The following is a 23,811-nucleotide window of genomic DNA, read 5'->3' as shown; positions in this document are numbered from 1 at the left end:
ATAGCTATCATTCTTGGTGTGAACAGGCCTTTACTCATATGATGATCACATGCTAGATATATGGTTCCTTTTGCATCAGCAATAATGCTCCTGGCGATAAGTGTGAAGGGATGAATACAAAAATAGTTATTTTTGAAATCCAAATATTCAACAAACTATATTCAGTGGTTTATTAGATTAAAGTTGGAACAACTTAAATTTTACAATGTAGCACTAAAGAGCAATGATAGAATTTCTCTTTTTAAACACTTCTATTCATCACTGTTTGTTCTCACTAGGCGTCATGTTCTTCATTTGCACACAAGCGCTTCATTTGCCATCCACCTACATCTCTGCAGCATGTCTCCTTTTGTGTTTGGTGATGAGGAGACTGTCATGCCACACCTTGACAAGGCATGTCCACATTTTCACACGCACACAAATACACTCTGAGGTTGCACTGACTAGTCTATTAGTTCTGACATATTAGTACCACCTGTTCTATTCATACTGTAGCAACAGTGACTGTCTTTGGCTTTATTTAATAACCTGTAACAGCACAAATATTTGGATGTGTGCAAAAATAAAATTGTCAGTTCTTATGCCTCCTATTTCTATTTTGCTTTTGTCTAGGAGAGTCTGAGATTCTGTGAGCAGGCTGTAATGATCGTGAGAGCTCTGGGTCGAGTGATCAGCTGCTTTTTAGATCCAGAGGAACTACCATCAACCACTAAAGAACTTGAGAAGACCCATGGTGTAGGCATACAGCAACAAAGGGTGGGTTATATATAGAGTCGGTGCTTTGGGGCGGCCCCCTGGGACCATGCAGACTACTATACAAAACTATTTTGTATTTCCTTTTGTATTTTAACAGCCATGAAATACATCAACTGACAAGCACATATTTTATTAATTAAAATAATGGCTGTGAGCTCTTTATGACTCATCAGCAATGTTCACGCCACTGTATCAGCGAGCAGCCGTTAAAATGTCATTGCTAATCTTTTGTATTTATAGTTTAATTCAAAATGCATTTTCTCCACATCTTCTATTCCTCTTTATTAAAATTACTATTACTATTAACTATTAATTTTTACAATTAAAGTTAATGTTTTGTTTTGCCTTTGCTTTTAGTTTTTTGGTTTGTTTCACTAAACAAATTAGTGCATTGCTCTCTACGTCAGACAGTGGGGATAGAACACAACCCGTATTTAATGAATGTAAAAGTGGCAAATGTGTTAAATTACTCGGGTTAAATTTGCAGACAAACACACGCACACACTAATAGATAAAATAGAGATCAATAGATTGTATATTGCTTTTATATATATTTTTGAATGTATATTGTATCTGTTTTTTCTTGTACAGGTGTTCAACGAGGCTGTGTATCATATGTTCTGCTCTGCTCTGGGCCGGAAACTGACCTCTGAGGAGCTGTTTGCTGTACAGACTCTGACTGGAGACCCATCCCCACATGGCAGCAATGGTAAAGCCATGGATGCACGATCAGGTGAGTCTTTGAAATGTGGGGCTAACAGAATCTCTCTTTGGGTTTGATCATATAACACCTACAGTATCATAGCATGACTTTATGTGCACATGTATCTTCGCCCTGTATTAGATGACACTCCAGAGCGCTGGAACGGCAGGCAGGCAACAGACAAGGAAATGCAGGCAGCCACAGTCCTGCAGGCAGGTTGGAAGCGATACCTTGTCAGAGAGATCCTCACTGCAGCAAGACCAGGTAAAGTCCAGCTTCACCTGAAATACTGTAGATCTAAAGATACCTAGTATAAAAAGAAGAGAAGAGACTGTAGATTCAGGAATTTATGCCAATTGTATTTGCGATCTGATTCGTACCCATTCTCTTCTTGTGGTCAGTTATGTCTGACATCTGTTCTGTGGGTTTTTATGTTTGTGTGAGAGAGAGAGAGCTGCAAGGCCCTGGAGCTCATACTTATCAATGAAACTGCCAGTCATTCTAAGCTAGTATGACAGAAGAGAGAATAACACACCTCTCCATCTCTCTCTCCATCTGGCTCCATACCTCCAAGCATCACTCCATTCCCAGCCTGACAGCATGAGTGACAGGGAGAGTGGCCGAGAGAAAGTGAGAAAGAAAGATGCAGCAGTATTGGACAGGATGAAGGGAATGTGAGAAGAAGAATAAAAAGGATAAAGGATGTATCAGAATCCGACTGAGCAAGATAATGTCAATTTATATTTCAGGAAGAAATAGCATCAGAGAAGCTCAACCAACTTTGAGTTAAAACAGGCAATCAGTCTCCAAAGATCCTACTATTGCTTATCAAGCTTTACAAGAAGTTACCTCAAAAATCATACTCGGTTACTAACGTAACCTCAGTTCTCTCTAGAAGAGGGAACGAGTACTGCGTAATATCTCACGCTAGGAGAAAACCTCTTTTCCACAAGATATTGAAGCCAAAAATGCCTTCAGGTGAAATGGCTCGTCCTGCAGAAGGCTTTTGCTACAGCGCGACTTCTCACTCTGGATCCAGCGATGCCTGAGCTTCACTGAAGAGATGAAAAATCAGGTATATCAGCCTATAGAGCTATATTTATAAGGCTAGGCCACGCCGAAGCAATAGGCAGGAAACGCCACCATTGGACCGTCACCAAGGGCCTCTCGATAGGCTGCTGCAGTTGCCGCAGGACAGCTAATAGGCACGCTAAGCCGCCTTGCCTATATCTGCATGCTGCCGCAACACGTTTTACATTCATTCAAAATGAAGGCTAATTTTTGGCTTCAATATCTCATGGAAAAGAGGTTTTCCCCTAGAGTAAGATATTACTCAGTACGAGAGAACCCATTTATTACGTGAAAATTACAGTGGGGATTCAGGAGTCACACACAGATTAACAGGACCAGGACCCTAATAATTAATGGCCATCTTATTAATTATTATTAAAGCTGAAATAAAATCAAATATAATATTAGATGGAAAAACTTTAAAAACGAGATGGAAAAAATTTAAAACGAAAATAAGGAATGTTGCCTTGGGGCAACAAACTGAAATAAGTTTATAAATATTAGTAAATATTATAATAGAGATTACTGTTAACAATACTAAAATAACAGATTAGAAATAGAACGGTTACATTTACTTATTAAATGTAAACTTGGATTGGTTCCACTTTTTTAATGAATGTCATTCTCTTTATCATTCTGAAAGAGTTTGTGTCTTTATGACTTTCATTCACAAATGAGCCTCAGAACAGTTTGTCTCATATCTGCCAGTATGAAATTAATTTCATTTAGGGGCATTTTTTTTCCCTTCAAGCTCTCCTTTAACAAGAGATAGGCAGGTATAACAAATATCATTTTGTGTTTCTTGAATAGAAAATAGAAGAATGAATAATGAACAAAACCAGACCTGGCTGGTAAAATGATTGGCATTACAGAAGCATAGGGACTGAGATTTGTTGGGTTGATTTATCTGTCAAAGATGCTTTTCTGCATCATCATCTATAAACTGGGCCAATTCTAACCATGTTATTTAATCCAGTTTCACAGCTCCAAGGTGAATGTTGTGGGTTTGTATGAGTGCATGTTACGGTGTGTTCCTGTTTGTTTGTGTGTTATTAGGAACCAAGGAAAATTTGAGCGTCGCTAAGACTCTGCAAGAGATGTGGGCTTCTGTGGAATCAGATGTGGAGAAACATGCCGTATCTTTACTGAGGTGAATTATTCATTTTAAAGAATAATTTCTCTCCTCCGTCGTGTCCCTCGGTGGTACCATCTGCTGTTTACTGTCTGTTCGCCTAGCTTTAGTTGCGGGGAGGGTCTGTAGAGAGTGACCTCTGGCCTGGAGGGTTGAATGTGGCATGTGTCTGGGCTCAGTGGGTGGGTGCTATCTTCTCCCAGCGCTTGTAGCCTAACCTAGCCGACTCTGACAATCTGGGTGTCATAGGTCGGTTTTTGTCTGCTTTAATCTTTATCCAGTACTAAGTATGCATTTCTGGTAGACACATGGTTGCTAATGGTGAAGGAATAGCAGAGCTGTACCCCTGTAGAGAGGACGAGTACAACAGAATAACGTTCACTGACTATTCAGTGCCCGTACCAGAGGCAGCGAACTCCTGGATTCTGATCTTCAGGTCAGCAAAACAATAACTTAATAAAAAAATACTTTTATAAAGATATGCATACATTGAGCTCAAAGTTTCCTTTTGTATTTGTTTAATAAACTTTATTTTATGTCAATTCTCATTTCCAGGGAGGTATTTCATGTACATAAGAACATGCTGCTTGTTCCCAAGATCTTCTCCCCTCTTCCTGTATGTATTGTGCATGTCATTAATAATGACACCTTAGAAGAGATACCCAGGGTATTTAACAGGGTGGAGCCATACATATACACGCCAAACAAGGTTTGTCTTTGTCAGTAAGACAAGCCCTCGCCATATTTTTTTTTTACATGTATACGTTCTGTTTTTTTATATTATGTTTTCTGCTTTACACTTTGTAGGGTGGTTATACAATTGTAGCTGAGGCACATACTGGGGACACACCTGTGATTGGAGGACAGTGCCGAATGCGTCTGATTGGCTCCCGAGAACCCCTACCACAACTAGTCAGAGAAACCCCAAGCAATATCTTTTCAGTAAAAGAGTTGAAAGGTTACTACATTCCTAATCAAAAGAACATCATCTGCAGGTTAGCACATGCCACAAGTGTACTACGTAATAGTTTATATGCAGCGGTGTACATACGTTTTTCAGTCTTGTTCTCATGAGAACACCTGGAGATTCAGTTTGTTACTCACACTGCACATAGTGTGACCCATTAATATAAATATAAAAAATAAAATAATTAATAATAGCGTTATTGCACTTTATTTTGTAAAGTGTGAGAATACTATTATGTTTTAAAATAGATTTTTGAATTGATTAAATTTTATTTTTTCACTTTTATTTTTAAATGAGTTTTTCAAACCTAAAATCAGCACGCTTTTATTTTGCCAGGTTGCCAGGAAGTAAGTATATACACTACCTGTTTTAGCACTGCTGAGTGAAGCATGTCAGTGAATGTCACAGCTTGCATTTTGCTCTGAAACCGGCAGATTTTTTATGTATTCAGTTGAAATGAAAATATTATACAGTATTACAGTTATTCAATCTAAAATGGTGATTGTGCATTAATTGCTGTCGACCATGTCAGTATGCAAATTAGTGATCTGAACTTATTTACTCTACTCATTTCTTATTACACACCATGTTTACCCCTGGTTATATGCATATTTTATGTTCAAATTATTTTGTAAGCACTGCAGAGCTCTAAGTTACCATTAAGGTTTTAGCTTTGCAAAGCATTGCAATGAAATTGAGATTTTTAAGTGGATAGTCAGTTATGTTGCATCAAGACTGATCTAAACTGTGTTTTTCCTACCAGACATGTGATAAAAGTCTCCAGTGATCACAGAGCTACTGTGCTGTTTCAGACCTCAAAATCAGACGTCAACATTAAACTCAATATCCTAGACCATGAGAAAGAGGTCGCCAGCAGTCAGGGCAAAGGGCATGTCACCCTCCCAGTCTACTGCTTCTTAGCCAACAATGGTTTGTACACACATACGCACACACATACGCACTATGGGGTCGGTAAGATTAATTGTACGTTTTTGAAGTCTCTTATACTCACAAATTATGCATTTTATTTGATAAAAAAATACAGTATAAACAGTAATATTGTGACATATAATTGCAATTTATAATAATTTTGAAAACATTTAAATTTGATTTCAAATTGAAAAAAACTATTCAGCATGTATTACTCTGCATAGATAGATAGATAGATAGATAGATAGATAGATAGATAGATAGATAGATAGATAGATAGATAGATAGATAGATAGATAGATAGATAGATAGATAGATAGATAGATAGATAGATAGATAGATAGATAGATAGATAGATAGATAGATAGATAGATAGAAATCGTAATTAATTATATATATAAAAAAACTGGTAACAACAAACTATCTTAAACTTAAAATGAACTATAATTAATCTATCAAATTAAGATATATATTTGGACACTTAAAGGGATAGTTCACCCCAAAATGAAAATTCTGTCAGTAATTACCTACCCTCATGTTGTTCCAACCCCGTAAGGCTTTCGTTCATCTTCGGAACACAAATTAAGATATTTTTGATTAAATCTACTTTACTTTAATGACCACACAGCCAGGCTGGTGGAATTTGTTTTCAGTACAGCTCATTTCTTGGGTGCAGGTTCCAGAAAATACATTAACAATGAACATTAAACATATATAATACAATACCATACATATACATACAGACAAAACACAAAACATACACAGGCATAAAGGGGTAACGGGTCACGCTTAATCCAGTCCTCAGCGTTCAGAGTTCAGAATGTTGATTGCTTTCGGAAAGAAGCTGTTTTTAAAACGAGTTGTCTTAGCAGCGATCGTCCTATAACGCCTCCCAGAGGGCAGTAACTGGAAGAGGTTGTGTGCAGGGTGAGAGGTATCAGCAGTTATCTTGTGAGCTCTACGTAATGTCCGTTTGTGGTAGAGTGCTTCGATGGATTTCAGTGATGAACCGATGACTTTAGATGCTCTGTTGATGACACGCTGTAGTTTCTTCCGAGAAAGTGTGTCAAGACTGCCAAACCAGACTGTGATGGATGTGGTGATGATGCTTTCGACGATGGCCATGTAGAAGCGAAGCAGAAGATGAGACCTTACTCTGAACTTCTTGAGCTGTCGGAGATGAAAAAGTCTTTGCTGGGCTTTATTGTAGATATGATCTGTGTTGATTTTCCATTTAAGGTTATTGCTAATGTGGATTCCAAGAAGTTTGAATTGATCAGTGATGGAAATGGGTTCACCTTCAATGAGCACAGGAGTTTTGGGGGATGGTTGACGTCTCAGATCGACGATGAGTTCTTTTGTTTTTGATGTGTTGAGTAGAAGATCATGGTCTGTACACCAGGTCACTGCTTGATTGATCTGTGCACGATATACAGTTTCTTGGTTGTTGGTAATGAGTCCTATAATGGTTGTATCATCCGCATATTTGTATAGGCTGACAGAACCGTGGTGTGATGTGAGCTGATTTGTGTAGAGTGAAAAAAGCCAGGGTGAGAGAACACAGCCTTGCGGTGCACCTGTACTGAGGAACAGAGGGGAGGATGTATTGTTATTCATCTGTATCTGTATATAAAGATATAAATCTGAGAGCTGGATTACTCCTCCATAAGCTTCTTACAGGGATCGAAACTTGCCGGCCCAGAAAAGTTAAAGACATTGTTAAAATAGTCTGAGTGAACAGTGGCTCTATCTTTAAGTTTATCAAAAATATCTTAATTTGTGTTCCGAAGATAAACGAAAGTCTCTCAGGGTTGGAACAACATGAGGGTGAGTAATTACTGATGGAATTTTCATTTTAGGGTGAACTAACTCTTTAATACACATTCACATATTTCAACACATGAATAAATCATAGATGCAGTCTGTCACACACAGACTGAAATCCCCATAGACTCACACAAACAAATGGTATAGTTTATATTCCTTTCTTTTCCTTTAGTCCAAGACTTCTCGTCCACCCACTCCACATTTTGTCTTAACACATATTCACTTTATAAAGTCACTGTCTCAGTTACTTAGCTACAGCCTGACTCTGCCAGCTCCAGAGTGTATTTATAGGGCGTTCATTTGTGTCTGTGTGTATGTGTGTATATTGGTTGCAGGCGGTTCTGTGGCCCAGGCGGGGGCGAGGCAGGATCAGGGCAGCCTTATAGCAGAAGGGAGAGTGACAGGAGGGGGCGGAGGAAAGGAAGGGAGTGACCAGCACCCTACAGACACACTGGTACCTGTCACCACAGACCGCTTCTGCTGTCACTTGTGCGTGTGTGTGTGTTTTGTGTATTTGTGGTAGCATCTAAAGTTCTAGTTGCAAAGTTCTAAGAAAAAGTACATGATTTTTTGTTTATATATTAAAGTCAGTCTGTTTGCATGTTGATGGCTGATTTATTTTATATTTTACAAGTTCTTTTGTTTATACACAATTTCTACTTTTTTAAACTTTCTACTTTACTTTTTATGCTTGTCTGTGTGTGTGTGTGTCTTACAGTTTCATAAGTATTATATACAGGCGGAGGTGTTACAGGAGAGCTGGCCTATAGATGAATCTCTCTCCTCCTTCATCCAGAAACTCAGAGACATAGAGCGCAGTGAAATGAGAGGTACGTTCAATCTTACACTAGATACTACGATCCCAATCAAACAGCTGTTCTAGGCTGTTAGGGCCGAAAATATAACCTAAAGTGAGCAAATGAAGTTAAGAGGACACAAACTGAAGGCTGATATAAATTCACCCCTCCTGAGCATTCCAATACGTATTTTCATAACAACATGTGCCGCCCGGATTGAAGAAAGTGAACACTGCTTTGTTAACGGTTTGTATATGAAGAGTTCAGATGCAAAAGCCTCTAAATGCCATTTGAAATTATCTTCTTTAATGATGATTTATGTCAAGTTTGTATATTTAAGTTCAGTGATTTCACTTAAATGGCAATGATAATTACCTATTAATTGTTATTTAAGTGAAATTACTGAACTTGAATATACAAGTTTGATAAAAATCATCATTAAAGAAGAAAATTTCAAATGGCATTTAGAGGCTTTTGCATCTGAACTCTTCATATCTACAGTCCTACTTTTGGTTTTCCTTTTTGAATGACTAATATAGATTTTTGGTACCTGCTGATGTAGAGTTATTTACACGCAGAACGCATAAGCTAGTTGATAGTCGCATGTAGTCTTTGTGGTGTGTTCAAGCACAGCTTTTTGGCCCAGATGCAGCTGACACGATGTGACAAACAAAATTTGTCATCACACAATTTGACATGAGGTGACAAACACAATTTGACAATGAAATAAAATATCTTAAATTAGATTTATAGAAATTTTATATACAGTATTTGTATTTTGTTGCAAAAATGCATCATGAAATAAACGGAGCAATTCTAATAGGGTCTATTGGATTTCCATTATAAGAGCCTTTGGTGCTCAGGCCCTAATAATACCAAATAATCTCTGTTTGTCAAAAAACACAGTATCCTATGTTGGTGTGCTTTGGCTGTGAAATATGCTTAAATTTGACATTTCTGGTTGATTCATCCCTCATGATTCAGTCTGGATCCACTAATTTCAGAAAACAACTGCTTGCAGACATTTATGAGGATCATGCCATCAGATCTCACATGTTGTTTGAGGTTGTTTGTATTTGCTAAACAAGATTCTAAAGTCTTCGGGCCTGCTGTCTTCTAATAGAAGAAGCAAGGCTTGAAATTAAATGAAAAATACAACACAATTACAAGAATTAGTCAACTGTCAAAAAAACTGTAATTTAATATTTTATTCTATTTAGTTTTGATTAGTATTGCAGTGCACATTTAATTTAATTTCTTTTTTTGTTGGTCTTTTGCAAACTCCTGTTTTTATTTTGGTTTGGTTTAGTCTTCATTTCTTTTTTAAACTTGGTCCTGGACTCATCTGGCTGTATGTGATTTAAATCTCTGTTCATGTTTTCTCATTCAATCTGAGGTGTACTGAATAGGCTGACTCTCGTCCCACCTGTGCTGCTTTGATTAACCGAGAGCTGGCCGTGAAAAATATAATGAAAGCCTACTAAATTCATCTGCTTGTGGTAAATGGAGATTTGCTCTGCCCTTGGATGGATGACATAAGGTCATTTACTGTTGGTCAGAGCATGGATGGGCTGCAAACAACCTTTATTTTACTGAGGAAAAATGAATAAACAAGAAGCTCATAGAAATGGAAATGGGAAGGATTGAGATGTAGAAAGAGGAGTCTATTGGATGTGCATGTTCTGTGAAGAGGTAGTGGAAATAAACTAGTTTGCATGATTGCCTGGCTCCAATAAAAACATTAAGGTTCTTTTGTCCTCCTGATCCCTTGATATTAATGTATTCCTTGTTTTCCCCCTTTTTTGTGCATCCATAATTTAGCTGAATCTAGGTGGTTAAATGTCTCTGATTGGGCTTTTATCTGTGATTTAAGTGTGTGTAGATCAGCACGTGCACTGTACTTTCACGAGCGTGTGTGTCACACTCCACACATGCCTCTTATTTCGTTTTTAGATAAGCATGTGTAAATGGGTCAATGGGAAGTCAAATGAAGTTGGCTCTTGCCCTCTGGTGACCTGGGAAGTATTTCTGGAGGAAAGAGAATTAAATTAACCCAATTGAGTGGCTCTCAGTGGAGCAAAGCCACCCTTACCACACACACCAATCAATAAATGCACTCGGGAACCAGGCCCAGTGCACTGAACTCATATGGAATACATAAAGTATGGCTGCCCTTTAGGTTCCCGGCTGTAATGACCTCTGTGCTTCCAGTGCTACAGTGCAGACCTCAGTGCTCCCAGTGTCACAAACAGTGCAGAATTTGATTGTTTTCACATATCATATAAACAATTAATTATATTGTGTGTATATGTACATTAAAATGTATTAATTAAAATCAATACAATGATACATATTTATTAATTAATACATTAATATAATAATAAAATTGTTTTAAATTAAATATAATAATACATATAGCAGGGGGAATCACCTCAACCACCACCAATATGCATTAGATGAGCAATAGACAATCCACACTCTCTGTTTTATTGGTTCAGTGATGACATTATTATGACTCTCGGAGATCGAGTTCAGTCATTAGTGACATGTTGTATGGTAACACTGCTGTCAGAGAGCACAGCATGACATTAAATTAAATTAGGGCTCTGTGATGGTGTCCTTATGGATACTGTTGGTACCCAAAGTAAACTGTCCAGTAGGATGTACCCTTACACCTAGAATAACAAAAGAAAGCGAAAGACATTTGGAGTACAGTTTTTAGATAGAGCAATACTGCCATCTAGCAGGATGATTTTAGAGGCTTTCTATTAAACACTATAATTTAGACGTTTTTAAAGGATTATTTCTGTGTGAATAAATTCAGTTTTTTATGAATAATTACTGTTTTCAAAATGCCACATACAGATTGGACAAATTGTTGTGGAAATGGCTTGCTTATATAGTTGTATTTGCTCATACAGCTATAAAAATCATCAAATTACTAATTTTGTAAATATTATTTCAGATCTCAGTATTTGTGACATTTTGTATCACCTTGTTTGTTTAATCTCTCTGTTTTACATGGGCAGTGTTTGGAGATATTTTGGATGGCACATCCACGCCCGTGGGTACGGACCAACAAAACAAAGAAGGCCAGAAATCTGCTCCCAAATCTACCCATAAGGCAAAGGAACGTGAAAAGGACAAAGACAAACTAACATCTAAGTCAAGCTCCATTATGGACCTTGTAAGTACAGTTTGTGTGCCTGTGCATGCATATTTCAATGTCAGGATCAAGTCCCACCATATATTTAAATCATTCGCCCCCATATTCTCTTGCAGAAAGAGATTGTCTCATGAATATTATTCGATGTGCTACACAGAAGTGCAAATTTCTCTCCCACAAGTTTTTTTTTTTTTTTTTTTGGTAATATATCATGTTTGAATTGATACATTTGAGGTCTTTTAATTTTAAGCTTTTAAACAATGCATCTTTGTAAGAAAGAGACATACTTTATATTTGCACATTTTAAAAGGATGAGTTTATGATTACTTTACTAAAGACTGAGGTAATGGCTGCAGAAAATTCTGCTTGCCATCACAGGAATAAATTACTTATTAAATATATGAAAATACAAATCAGTTATTTAATATACATGTATTATTACTTGTAATAATATTATATAATATTAGTTTTACTGTATTTTGTTTACGCCTTTTTTTTTTTTTTCAAAAACATTACAAATTATCTCACTGATCCCAAACTTTTGAATGGTACTCTAACTTGTGTGTTTGTGGGTGCAGAGTTTGGATGTGAGTAAGCCCCATTGGATCCTTCATGTAGTGAGTGACCACAGTGAGGCAGAAAATATAGAAGTAAAGAAAGACACAGAGAGATTGGAGGAGATCAGAGCCATGAAACTGGCCTGGGAAGCAGCGGAGCCCGGCAGAGCAGCAAAGGTACTACATAACTGAAGTGGTACTAGAAGTAAATCAGCTCAGTCTTCTCAAACTATTCCGCATGTGTAAATGATTGGTTTGTTTTGAAGGCTCATCAGACCCGACTGCGCTATCTCAAAGAGCTGCAAGAACATGCAGAGAGTAAAGAACCTGTGACAGCTGAGACAGGTTACACACAAAGATACACACGCTCGGATTGTGTTTAATTTAGTTGCATATGGGTTTAGTACATGGCATAATATGTGCTTGTGTGTATTTCATTGTTTGGATTTTTAGAGACACAACCTCAGTCCCAACAGAGTGGAGAGTTCACACAGAATGCTGACAAAAATTATATTGATTATACACCATTTATCAGGTACAACACATACATTATATTATATTATACTATTTATGTTATAGTAACGTTTAAAAGATTTTTTTTTTTTCAAAGAAAGTGTTCATCAACGTTACAGTAATACAGTAATATTGTGAAATACTATTAAAATGTAATATAACTGTAATTAATGTAAATTATGTTATAAATGTAATTTATTCTTGTGATGGCAAAGCTAAAATTTTCAGCAGCCATTACCCCAGTTTTTAGTGTCACATGATCCTTCAGACGAATTCTAATAGGCTGATTTGTTGCTCAAGAAACATTTCATATTATTATCATTGGTGAAAACAGTTGTGCTGCTGTTTAATATCTTTGTGTAAACAGTGATATTTTTTCCCAGAATTCTGGAAAGAATGAGATTTTTTTGTAACCGTTTTAAAGTCTTTTTTATTAATTTAAAGCTGCAGTCCGTAGCTTTTTTTGGGGTTAAATTATCCAAAATACATAACCAGCCAGTGTTCAACACTATCTGCTTGCCGTAGCTCAATTCAAAGCGGTTAGCTTGTAATAATGTTTTTAATTCCAGTGGTACTGGTGGATTTCCGCGGGAGATTTGAGCATGTCTTTGCGTCATTACGTCATATCTGTACACATAAAGAACGAGTCTCGGCTAGTAGGCTAGATTGCGTGTGATCAGTGTTGTGCCTGAACGCGTTCAATGAACGATAGTTAAAGAATTGTTCATATTTTGGGTGAACGTGAACTGAATGTACTGTATTAATGCCTGATGAACGATACTGTGAATGCCTTCATTCTGGTGTCTGTGAACGCACGCTCTCTTTAATTTACTTTATAATTTTTTTTAAAGTATAATTAATTTTGAAACAAAAAATCACTGACTCCCAAATTTTGCACATTAGTGTACACATTGTTCTCTTTCACTCATGTTTAAAGGAAGTCTTTGCCGCTGCCTCGTCTAAAGGATAAAGAGGTGGAGGAGGAGCAGAGGAGGGAACGCTCTGAGAAGTTCCAAAGTTTCCGTCTGATCTGGGACAATATTCTGGAACAGCGTAAACAGGAAAAAATTGCACGTAAGGAAATGATGAAAAGACAGCTGGAGACTTGCATTGGCTTTCAGGTTCGTGTGTTAATACTATAATTGCAGATTTACACCACACTAAACAACTGTATTTTAATGTATCTTTAGTCATGTCATTAAAAAACATTAAAGTGCTGAAATAGTTGCAAGGGAAAACATTTTGAGTTCTTGTTATAGGACACAATGGATGCATATCGGAAAAAGATGCTGCAGGCTCGTGAGGAATTCCGTTCTCGCATCCTCGAGGGACAGTCACATAAGAAAATGGAGGAGCCGCCTATTTAAACAGTCGAACAGGTTGAGCGAAAAAGCCCTATTGTGGTTCAGTCAAATGAACGTAAAAGTGGGGGCAAAAGAAAGTGATATGATTGACCGCAACTTCATAGCAATAAAATAGTCAGTCAGTCAATCAATCAGTCAAGTCAGTTTAATATTACACTTTTGAAAATATATCAAAATAAAGATTCCTTTGTAGCAAGTGAATCCAGTTTGTAAGATTAGCATGCAGAGTCACCTCTCACTGTCAGGTTATCTTACTCTGTGATTCTTTATTTAAATGGTTACTGTCAGGATTGTTTTGAGTCGCTCTGAAGGATAGCCTGTCTCATAGTGGCTGGTTTTGCTTCCCAGAAGACAAGCCAAATGTAGTTCTGGAAATTATAGTTCCAACATTCTTGCTTATTGCTAAATGACAATGTAATGTGATTAATCAAAATAAATACTGTAAACTCTTGATGAATCTCCCCCCAAAAGTAATTACTTTTATTATAGGAATAGCTGTGATAAATTATTTAATTTATTGCTATTTTACCAGCATTTGAGATATTTGAGGATCTGAAGATAATATTAAACTAGCAGCCTTTAGGTACTATACAGGCTTTTTACCATAGCTGTTTCCCAATTCAGAGTCTGCATCCTTCGAAGTCCGCAAAGGTTGGACCAATTAAATGGGTTAAATGGGAGGATCTAGCCTACGGAGGTTTTCTCTTGTCGCCAACTGTGACAGCTGCCATTGATGAGTTGATTTAACTATCTGAAAACAAAACAGAGTTTACAACTTGTTACTTTCACCTTGGTCCATTTATATACATAATAAAGAGTATAAACAATATAAAATCGCAGGTTAGAGGTTATACTTTTGTGTCACTAGATATTCAAGTAAGTTGAAACCCAATACTTAGATTTAAATGTGTAATCCTTTAAAAGTGCTCAATGAATTCTGGGGTAGGCTAGGCTGTGAGATGCATCTGTTGAATCCTTCATTTCCCGGGAAACGAAGGACCCATTTGAGACACTTTTAAAGGAGCCTTTGGGACAGATTGTGATGCACCGGCTTTAGAAGGATGCAGGGATGCAGCTTATGTGTCTGTGATTTAAGATGTGTGTTAAGGACCCCATGAAATGGCTTGATGAGCACATTTCTCTTTTCTGTGTTGACATTTTCTATTAGAGCAGGGCATATTGAGAATCCCTTTTAATAGCCTATAGGCTTTAGTTGAACTACCATTTGCTACCTGCTAGTCAGTTTCAGGTGGTCTAAGGGAACATTCTCAATGTAAAGAACATTTGATATTGACAAAATTCAACATATTGCAGGACGTTCTGAATCAGAAAGAGCGAGTGTCCTCAGTTGTTTGCAGTATTTTCTGTTTTTGTTGGCGTTTTGGGAGGTCTGCTCCAGGATATTATTCCAATCCAGTTGACGTTATAGCATTACTCACAGCCTCTCGTAAGATGTCTCTGCTCATAAGGATAATTGAGGTTAAATCTTTCTCTCTGTCCCGTTTCTCTCTCTCTCTCTTTTATTTAGTTCTCTCATCCCTAAAACAAACACAGACATAAACTTGAGTTGGGGTGTTTTTATCTCTGTCTGTAAAGCAAAACATCTGAAGTAATGTAGGGTCAGGGAGATGTGTATGTTTGTTCCCTGTTCTCCTCAGTCTACAATCTGTTCTCTTTCAGCTATACCAACCAAGGAAGCTAATCCACTAAACCAGACATAATTTGCACACGCAGTCACAAAACATGACTTTTTTCCTTGTATCACAGTCTATTTAGCTCCACATAAGGTACGATGAAGTACTTGGGCAAATGCACAATATTTAATTCTAGTCCCTGAGTGCGACACACAACAATAAAAGAATCATTATTCGCTAGACGTGACCTATTTTGGCTCATGTCACCGTGGAGATTAGACGAAGGACTCCAATATTAATTGTAGTGTTGTACCACCATAATGTCTTTGTCTTCACATATTATCAAACGAACTGAAGAAGGGCAATAGTGATTGATATTTTACTGGTTTGTGTGTCATGTTGGGAAGTTCAGATAATAATGGCTTTAAATCGTAGTTATCATGAAATCAAAATCAACGTTTTTTATTGAATACTACAGTGTTTGTTTGACAATGATTTATCCATGTACATTGTTATTATTTAAATTTGTCTGCCCATGTAATCTTTATTCAAAATAACTTCCCTTAACTTGTGCAACAACATCTTTTCCGATGAAGTGTTTACTGGCGTGAGGGTGGGACATCCTGTAACTTACATGAGATCACAGCAATAAAAAACCACAATGATCCAATCAATTCCCGATAGACAAAATTGCTTCTTGCTCAAAAAGCATTTCAGATGTTATGTCACGACGATATAGAAGAAAAGACTGTTACAAATTTCGTTTCATACTGACATTAATCCAGGGAGATACAAATTGACGGTGTTGAAAGAAATATTTGTTTCAATGAAATCAAATTATAATTTTCTACTAAAGGATGATTGCACTAAGCTCTGATACTTTACCCCAGTAATATGTATTTGTGTGGTGCACAGACCCCTAAGCAATAATATGACACTTAAATATTCAGGTGAACCTATACCAATATTAATTCATGAGATAAATCCCTGCTGTTTATGTAATGAGAAAATGATTGTGTGCTGACAGAAATAAGACATAAACCCCATCTGGAACCGTGCATCATCAGGACACATGATGTCTTATGATTGGACTATCTGTTCAGACTCTGATAACACACTCTGAATGACGGCTCTTAATTGAGAAGGTTTCATAACTGCATTAGTAATGGCCCAAAGCAGCATATTGCTTTTGTAATTTTGAAAGGGTATTTGCTCTTTTAACCTTGCCTGGGATATGAAACCGTGCTCCGATTTCGAAGCAGGTTAGAACTGCATTTTTGATTGATGATGTGACGTGTATAGTGAATTTAGGTTGATTGGGAAACATTTTTTCCATTGAGAGAACATATGCAGGTTTAGAACTGAATGACCAGTTGTTTAGCAACAAACAACCAATCATAAACTGAACAGTGTTTAATTTGGACTTCTCTGTGCATGCTCTTTGAGGTGGTGACCAGTGACCTCCATTATATGACTGATAGACACGAACGGTTTGACCTAAAAATATCAAAATTGAAACTACTGTGGAAACAAAGACACCTACATCTTGGATGCCCTTGAGGTAAGCTAAAACATACCAAAAATCTATTTCAAAGTGAATTATCCCTTTAAACCAATTCAGCGGAAACTTCTCCCAGTAGCCGTTTCTAAATATTTAATTGGTCCTTAACCAATGAAATTAGATGCAGGGCGGGATTTCCGCTGAAATGGTTTAGGTAAAAAATGATGTTATTTTGTTTTGACATTTGAGGGGAAAACATATTTAGAAAACCATAGTATAGTGCACAAGACATTGCAAAATGCGCAACATTAGAACAACGGTCAAACACATGTTTACATAGAAAAACAAGTGCCTCAGCACTTAAAAGGATAGTTCACCCAAAAATCCTGTTATCATTTACTCAACCCCTCGGGTTGTTCTAAACCTGTATGTTTGCAGCAGTATTTATGTACTCTGCAGCAGTCAGGTGGTACAGGTCAGTGCAATATAAGTTGTTTATGTCCATTATTATAAGGTATGTGCTTTGAGACATGAGGTAGGTTAATGCCGTTTCTCATCTCGTGGCTCTTTGCAAACTCTGTTGTGTGCATTTATGTGTTTTGAAGAAGTGTCTATGGAGACACTCTGATGGGTGAGTAGGATCTCATGCTTTCAAAGCTAACTTGCTATTGCTAGCCGCTACGAAAATTCCCTATTCCACCATACTTTTAATGTCAGCTGTCTTACATGTCTTGTAAACCCTAGTTGAAGCATCTTAATAGCTTAGAGGAATAGACTATTAGTGTACCTTAAAGGGTTAGTTCACCCAAAAATGAAAATTCTGTCAGATCTCATTCCCTATTGACTACCATACAAACTATGGTAGTCGATGGGGAATGAGATCTGTTTGATTAAAACATTCTTCCAAATATCTTCCTTTGTGTTCAGCAGAACAAATAAATGCACAGAGGTTTGGAACAACTTGAGGGTGAGTAAATAGTGAGAATTTTAATTTTTGGGTGAACTAACCCTTTAACCACAGAAACATAAGAAATGGGAAGAGAGCGAAGAGATGTCTCTACATCAGACTGAATGATTGACAGCTGTCATTTAAAGTTGTCTAAAACCAGAGAGGTGTTTGATCTGTCTGGTTGATGGAAATGATTTGTGTAGATGTAAGAGAATGCCCTTATACATTGCCATTTGCCATCTTTATTGTGCTGAGATTGACAGGAAGCCCTGAAATAGTTTTCTGACTTGGCCAAAATTGAGGAAAGCTGAGAGAACAGACAGAGGTCTCGCTGGCTGCCCTTATGCTGTAAGTGCAAACTATAATAGCATTATTTTAAACCCTGACAACACACAAGTCATTCCATTCAACCTTTGGCAATCACTTTTCCTCTGTTCGTCACTTTTGTGCTTGAGATATTGTGGGGGATTTTAGAGTTATGTTTGAAAAGTGAAGACTTGGATATTGAATTCAGTGCTGAAACTTCCAATAGGTCTTTTGTCCTAAATGAGATCCTAATTTAAATCACCATGATAGGACGTTTTATTTCTGTAATACAAGCCCAGGAGTTCTCCCTCAGTTTAGACCACATTAAGAAAAAAGCTCCTAATTAGAAATTCTGAAAACATGTAAAAATGTAATCCTATAGCATACTGTATTTCAGACTCCGTATTTGAATTTAACAAATACGGAGTGACCCTTCAGTCAGTCACAGGATTTATAATCCATTGGAAATGGATAAACAAAGCTTATTGTATGAATTATTATTTCAATACTTAATTTATAAAGCTCATGAAAAGATAATATGTCCTTGTATTTCCTGTTATTATGTGAAGCTGTCTCCTTTGATTTGAACATAATTTCTCTGTCCTTCTGTATCTTATTGTGCTATTTAAATTACAGCTCCACCTCCAAAGCTCAATGATGGGTGTTTTGTATCATTGCCAGCATCCTGCAGTTTAGTCATCACAGTGAGTTCATCTGTATGTATGTGTGTGTGTGTCTGCTGAGAATTGTTGATGGGTGTCTTATCGCATCTGTTGATTATTCCTGCTGATAGCAGATGTGTAGCAATGAGTGCAAATGACACAACCTTTCTCTCTATTCTCTCCAAATGTTCCTCCTTGTAGCACCGACATTTAGTTGTCAAGCCAGTACACCCACACATACATTTACCATCTAAATGGGGACATACTGTACCAAACAATAGTCCACTGTCGTTTTCATGTAATTATAACTACATTATTTTTCCAAATGAAGATGTTGCCAGATGTCCCCAAATTATGTCAGTTTTAAGTCAAGGTAATTTACCCACCCCAACTTATTAGGAGTATTATGGTGCACAGAAGTCAAAAGCAACAAATTCCCATTGCTAGGTTTCATTTCATTTATTTTGAACAGTCAGGCAGTAGTGCAAATTACAGCCTCTTCTTCTGCTCTTTTTCCTGATTTGGCAGTTAGAAAACAGTGTTACATTACCACGCGCCCCCTTCTGGATTGTAGTGTGGATCGCTTGTAAATTACTTTATTCGTCATCTTGACTTTATTCGTCAACTACATGTATAGTTACACCGCTACAACTTATACACTTGTATATACAAAACTGAACCACCCAAAACAAAAAAATCCTCACTTGAAAATGTAGTATTGGAGGAGAAATCAGTTTCTGTAAGTCTCCAGGGCATCATGGGTCATCTAGTCTCAGTCTCAGATGTCACGCCCATGGACTGTTTGCTGAATCTCTGATGCGTATGGCATACAAAATTGGAAACACTTCAGGAGTTTTGAAGTTGCCACCTGATTGGTTGAATTCGACAGGATTTATGGGAGACGTGTGTGTTGCGTTCAACGGTCCGCCTGGAAACCAAGGCGTCATGACGTTATCCCCCCCCCCTTGCCGCCATGTTTACGACTGTGACAATTAGTGCTTATGATAAAAATGTATTTAAAAAGTATGAGAAGTTCTGCTTCTCATTAAGATGCTGTCAATGTATTATTTAAAACAGTAATACAGAATCAACATCTGTTCATGAAACAGATGTAGTACACAGACTGCAGACTGAATTGGCATTTATATGGATGAATAGAACCAAGGTGGCTCTGTTTGTGAAAAGCATTTGCAAATCTGAAAAATAAAAACGTGATCACATTCTGGATTCATGTTAGGAAGCTGTGCTTATTCGAAGCGTAAATGTAGCTCTCATTATGCATTTTGCTAATGCCTTGTGTTGTGTTGCGTAAATGTTATTTTTTAATACAACTATAGTGTCTGTAGTGTCATTTAGCATGACATTATGTTTTGGTAATACATTTCATATAACTCAGTTTTTAGGCATTCATTTTTAACATGTCTTGACTGCCGTACAGTCTGACATCAATGACAAATGTGACCTGGCTTACAGTGGGGATCATGTTTGGACAGTCTGACAAGCAACAGTTGTAATGGACTATTACAAATTGTACAGTGCACCCGGCTTTAGTAATGCTTCTGTAAATCTTGGCCCGTTCTCAAAGAACTATCCAACAATTAATTAATGGGAGTGCCCTATCAGTGGCCTACAAACTCAATCATATACCCACTTAAAACTAAATTCTAAACTGCCTTTCTCTTTATTTTATGAATAGGGAGCAGAGTAAATGAAAAACATGAAGTCATTGATGTTCCTGCCTGTGGTTTATGGATTGCCCGTGCGGATGTGTAGCAAGCAGGTGATTGGTCAGTGCTTCATTCGTACACGAAAATGGCCCTTACCTTATAAGGGTCTCTTCATCCTCACCCAGGGCCAGATAAGGAAATGCATGCGACACTTATCTCCATCGTTACAGTATGAAAGGGATAAATCAAAGGGATCTATTCCAAACCGCAGGGAAGGTGTAGTGTTTATTCATCAGCGTGGTTTTCACAAGTGACTATATTTACATATACTGTGATTGTAACTTTAATTTTAAGTATGCTTAAATCCCATGTGAACTCATTACCTTGAGTTACTAGCATCATTACCATTCTTTATTTAAATCTTAAAGGGTATATTGCAAGATAGGGTACCCAGTGACCCAATGTATAGAAAAATAATGTAGGAACTAAATTTAAATACAAACACGTACTTATAAAACGCCATTAAGGCTTCTAGAGTTGTGTTTGTGAGAAAATGTTACTTCCACATCTGAAAACCGCCAAAACGGATGTGACATAATGGGAGGGGGTGCGGTCAAAGCATGCATCGACAGTTCGGAGGCTGACGAAATTGTAAATGTTTACTCGTATGACGGACCTCAGCCATATAAGGTAATCATGATCTTGCTATCCAAGAGAGCAGGGACAGGCCAGGATTAGACAGAACAACGAGAACACTTATAAAACTTATAACAACACACTAAAGAAAAAGGAAAACAACAAAACGTATCATTTGACCCCTTTAAACTTAACAGACCCATTCTTGATATGTATTTGTAAAACATACTGTATATCTCCCAAAATGTTCTTTATTATATACACTGGAAATGTTATTTGGAGTCACAGGCATTGCATTGCTGTAAACTTGGCCTTCATTAAACAAGGGCAGATGTCCAAGTCAATTACCAGCGAAAAACTCTTAAAGAGCAGTGGCAAGACTGACGGTTGAGCCATAGTGACCTCTACTTTCTGACCCTCACTATCTCTCATCAGACATGCAGAAAGCAAATACAGAGCGAGATAGATGGCAAAATATTTTAAAGGTCTGTTTTCAGATTAAACGTCTAGTTAAAAGTCCATTTGCACAAATTATTTTCTGTTGATTTTAAATTATCTTAAATGAGAAATATCTGTCAATTATATCCTGCTAACTAGCATTCACATAACATATTTATAACTGTAAATTAAATAATTACAGTTAAGATTACAACTTAAGAGATATTTAGGCATGAGTGTTTTTATTTATTTATTCTAAAATACATTTATTTACAATTGCAATTTTTGTTGGCCAAAATATTTTTTTTTGTTATCTTGAATAGAGCACGATCTGAGGGTGTTTGAGCAATATCTCCCGTCTCACTATACCGTTATCCTTTCATCCAGAGCAAAAGAGGGCGCTCACGAGAAGAAAACAGGAGGTATGAATTATAGAAAGTAAATCAGAGTGCATGTTGTATGCAACAAAGGCACAGGGAAGAGACAGATAAAATACAAATAAATACACAATTTTAATTATATATGATTTGTCTACGTCCTTTATGCCGTCTATGGTATTTTCCAAGAACATAATATGTTTTTATTATCACAATGGTTAGTGTAAGTAGCCTATAAATATATATTTTTTCTCATGCGATGATCAGAATCCTCATCGGATCACAAACGGAAGTTATTTCAAATACTTTCTGGTGTCTGAAAGTGAGCGGATTTCTTTTTTTTTAAATGTCTGAAATGTTGAATATAGCAGGTAGCCTCATATAACATGGGAAATGAGCAGCATTGACTCACTCACTCTACCTTTGTTCATGTCCAGTTGGCCTGCTTTAGACCAAGGTACAGTGAACACACTGCCCGACAGTGGAAAACACTGCTAATCTAAACGGTAAGATTCACCGATTCGCATCGGCATAAATGCTAACGATGCGATGCATCGATAGATAGATATACAGTAGATACAGTATATTGTCCTTGCATTCTTTCTTGTGTGACACACCTGAATGAAAGGCTCATTATTATGTGGGTCTTTGTCTTCTCACGTGAGAACCACCTAATTATACAGTACATGAGGGGGTTGAGCCGCCCATTTGCATATTGCCTTTCCAAACAAAAAATGTTTTTCACAATTTAAAACAATTCACAGTTTCATGTGAATGATTAGGCAGGATGATTTTCAAATCATTTTGAAGAAAAAACTCTAGATCATCCACCAACAAAACACCTCAATCGCTTTGGAAGCCATCTTGTGTACAGCTTCTCCTGCGTCGAAACTATCGACTGTGTTTAGCTCACTCAGGGCGGGCCTATGCTAATGTGGCAGTGTCCGTCTACAGATGTGGGGGGGCTTGTGCTACATTGCCCATTATCTGATGCTGCGTTCCAGGCAGGTTTTTGAGCACGTAAATCACGACTTCAAACCACAACTCACGACTTTGTAGCATTCCAGGCCAGTCACGCCAAACTACCCGAGAGCAAGGAATTGTGGTAGCTAGATGTAAACAAACGAGCATGGCGGACTTTATGGGGCTTTTGTGCATTTTCTGTCGCCAATGCGTACTCCTTGTTTATCTAAAGTGTATTCTCACCGTGTACCGCCTGAAGAAAAACTGCATTCGTAGGGGCTGCCATTGTTGTTTTTTATGGTTTCGCGGGCTATGTGACGTCAGAGCTCGTAACTGGGAGTACATCGATCTAGTACTAGTTCGTGGGTGGGAAGTCACGGGTTTGACTGCTGTTACAGTGCACTTTCACGGGTACAAGGTTGAAAAAACACGGGTTACAGGTTGCCTGGAACGCGGCGTGAGAAGGCTTGCTCTGAGACAGTGCTTATGATTAATGGGGATAAATCCACTGGGTGGATTTTTATCATTATAGGGTGGTTCTGTACACAGACTGCAAACACATGTTCAAATGCCATGTAAAAGTGAATTTTGCATTAAGTTGCCCTTTAAGGTACGTGCCTAGAAATTATCCTTTAGAAATAGCAATATCCTGAAAAGGCTTCCCCTGTCAAATCCCTTTTATAAAAGTGCAGGCAATCTGATGAATTGATTTAGCCTATAGGCTATATTATGACATTATGTGATGACTTGGAGAGGCTGTTGTGCTTTCCATCCTGCATCCCTGCGGCTCCAGGTGCTGAGGTGCAGAGTCCCGCCCCTAATTTCTGCAATGTGACGCTGCTAGGCTCACTCAGCGCTACACAGTCTTGCCTGGTCACCGGGAAAAGGGGTTTGG

General features: G+C 37.5%; 1 protein-coding gene across 1 annotated transcript in view; it reads left to right on the top strand.

Moving 5' to 3' along the window:
- adgb (androglobin) overlaps positions 1-14,234 on the top strand; it is a 41,301-nt gene extending 27,067 nt beyond the window's left edge. The window contains exons 19-35 of the mRNA XM_039692742.2: positions 279-393; positions 613-756; positions 1,348-1,489; positions 1,601-1,723; positions 3,587-3,680; positions 3,967-4,098; positions 4,218-4,371; positions 4,470-4,657; positions 5,393-5,559; positions 7,722-7,840; positions 8,105-8,216; positions 11,213-11,370; positions 11,928-12,083; positions 12,173-12,251; positions 12,360-12,441; positions 13,357-13,540; positions 13,679-14,234. Coding sequence (XP_039548676.2) covers positions 279-393; positions 613-756; positions 1,348-1,489; positions 1,601-1,723; positions 3,587-3,680; positions 3,967-4,098; positions 4,218-4,371; positions 4,470-4,657; positions 5,393-5,559; positions 7,722-7,840; positions 8,105-8,216; positions 11,213-11,370; positions 11,928-12,083; positions 12,173-12,251; positions 12,360-12,441; positions 13,357-13,540; positions 13,679-13,786 — 2,257 coding nt within the window. The 3' untranslated portion in view covers positions 13,787-14,234. The remainder of the gene's footprint in view (positions 1-278; positions 394-612; positions 757-1,347; positions 1,490-1,600; positions 1,724-3,586; positions 3,681-3,966; positions 4,099-4,217; positions 4,372-4,469; positions 4,658-5,392; positions 5,560-7,721; positions 7,841-8,104; positions 8,217-11,212; positions 11,371-11,927; positions 12,084-12,172; positions 12,252-12,359; positions 12,442-13,356; positions 13,541-13,678) is intronic.
- The last annotated feature ends 9,577 nt before the right edge of the window (positions 14,235-23,811 follow it).

The sequence above is a fragment of the Pimephales promelas genome, chromosome 13 (assembly GCF_988280905.1).
Source record: "Pimephales promelas chromosome 13, fPimPro1.hap1.1, whole genome shotgun sequence".
In the NCBI taxonomy this organism is placed as follows: Eukaryota; Metazoa; Chordata; class Actinopteri; order Cypriniformes; family Leuciscidae; genus Pimephales; species Pimephales promelas.
The sequence above is the reverse complement of the archived record's forward strand: the minus strand, read 5'-3'. Positions and strand labels throughout refer to the sequence as shown.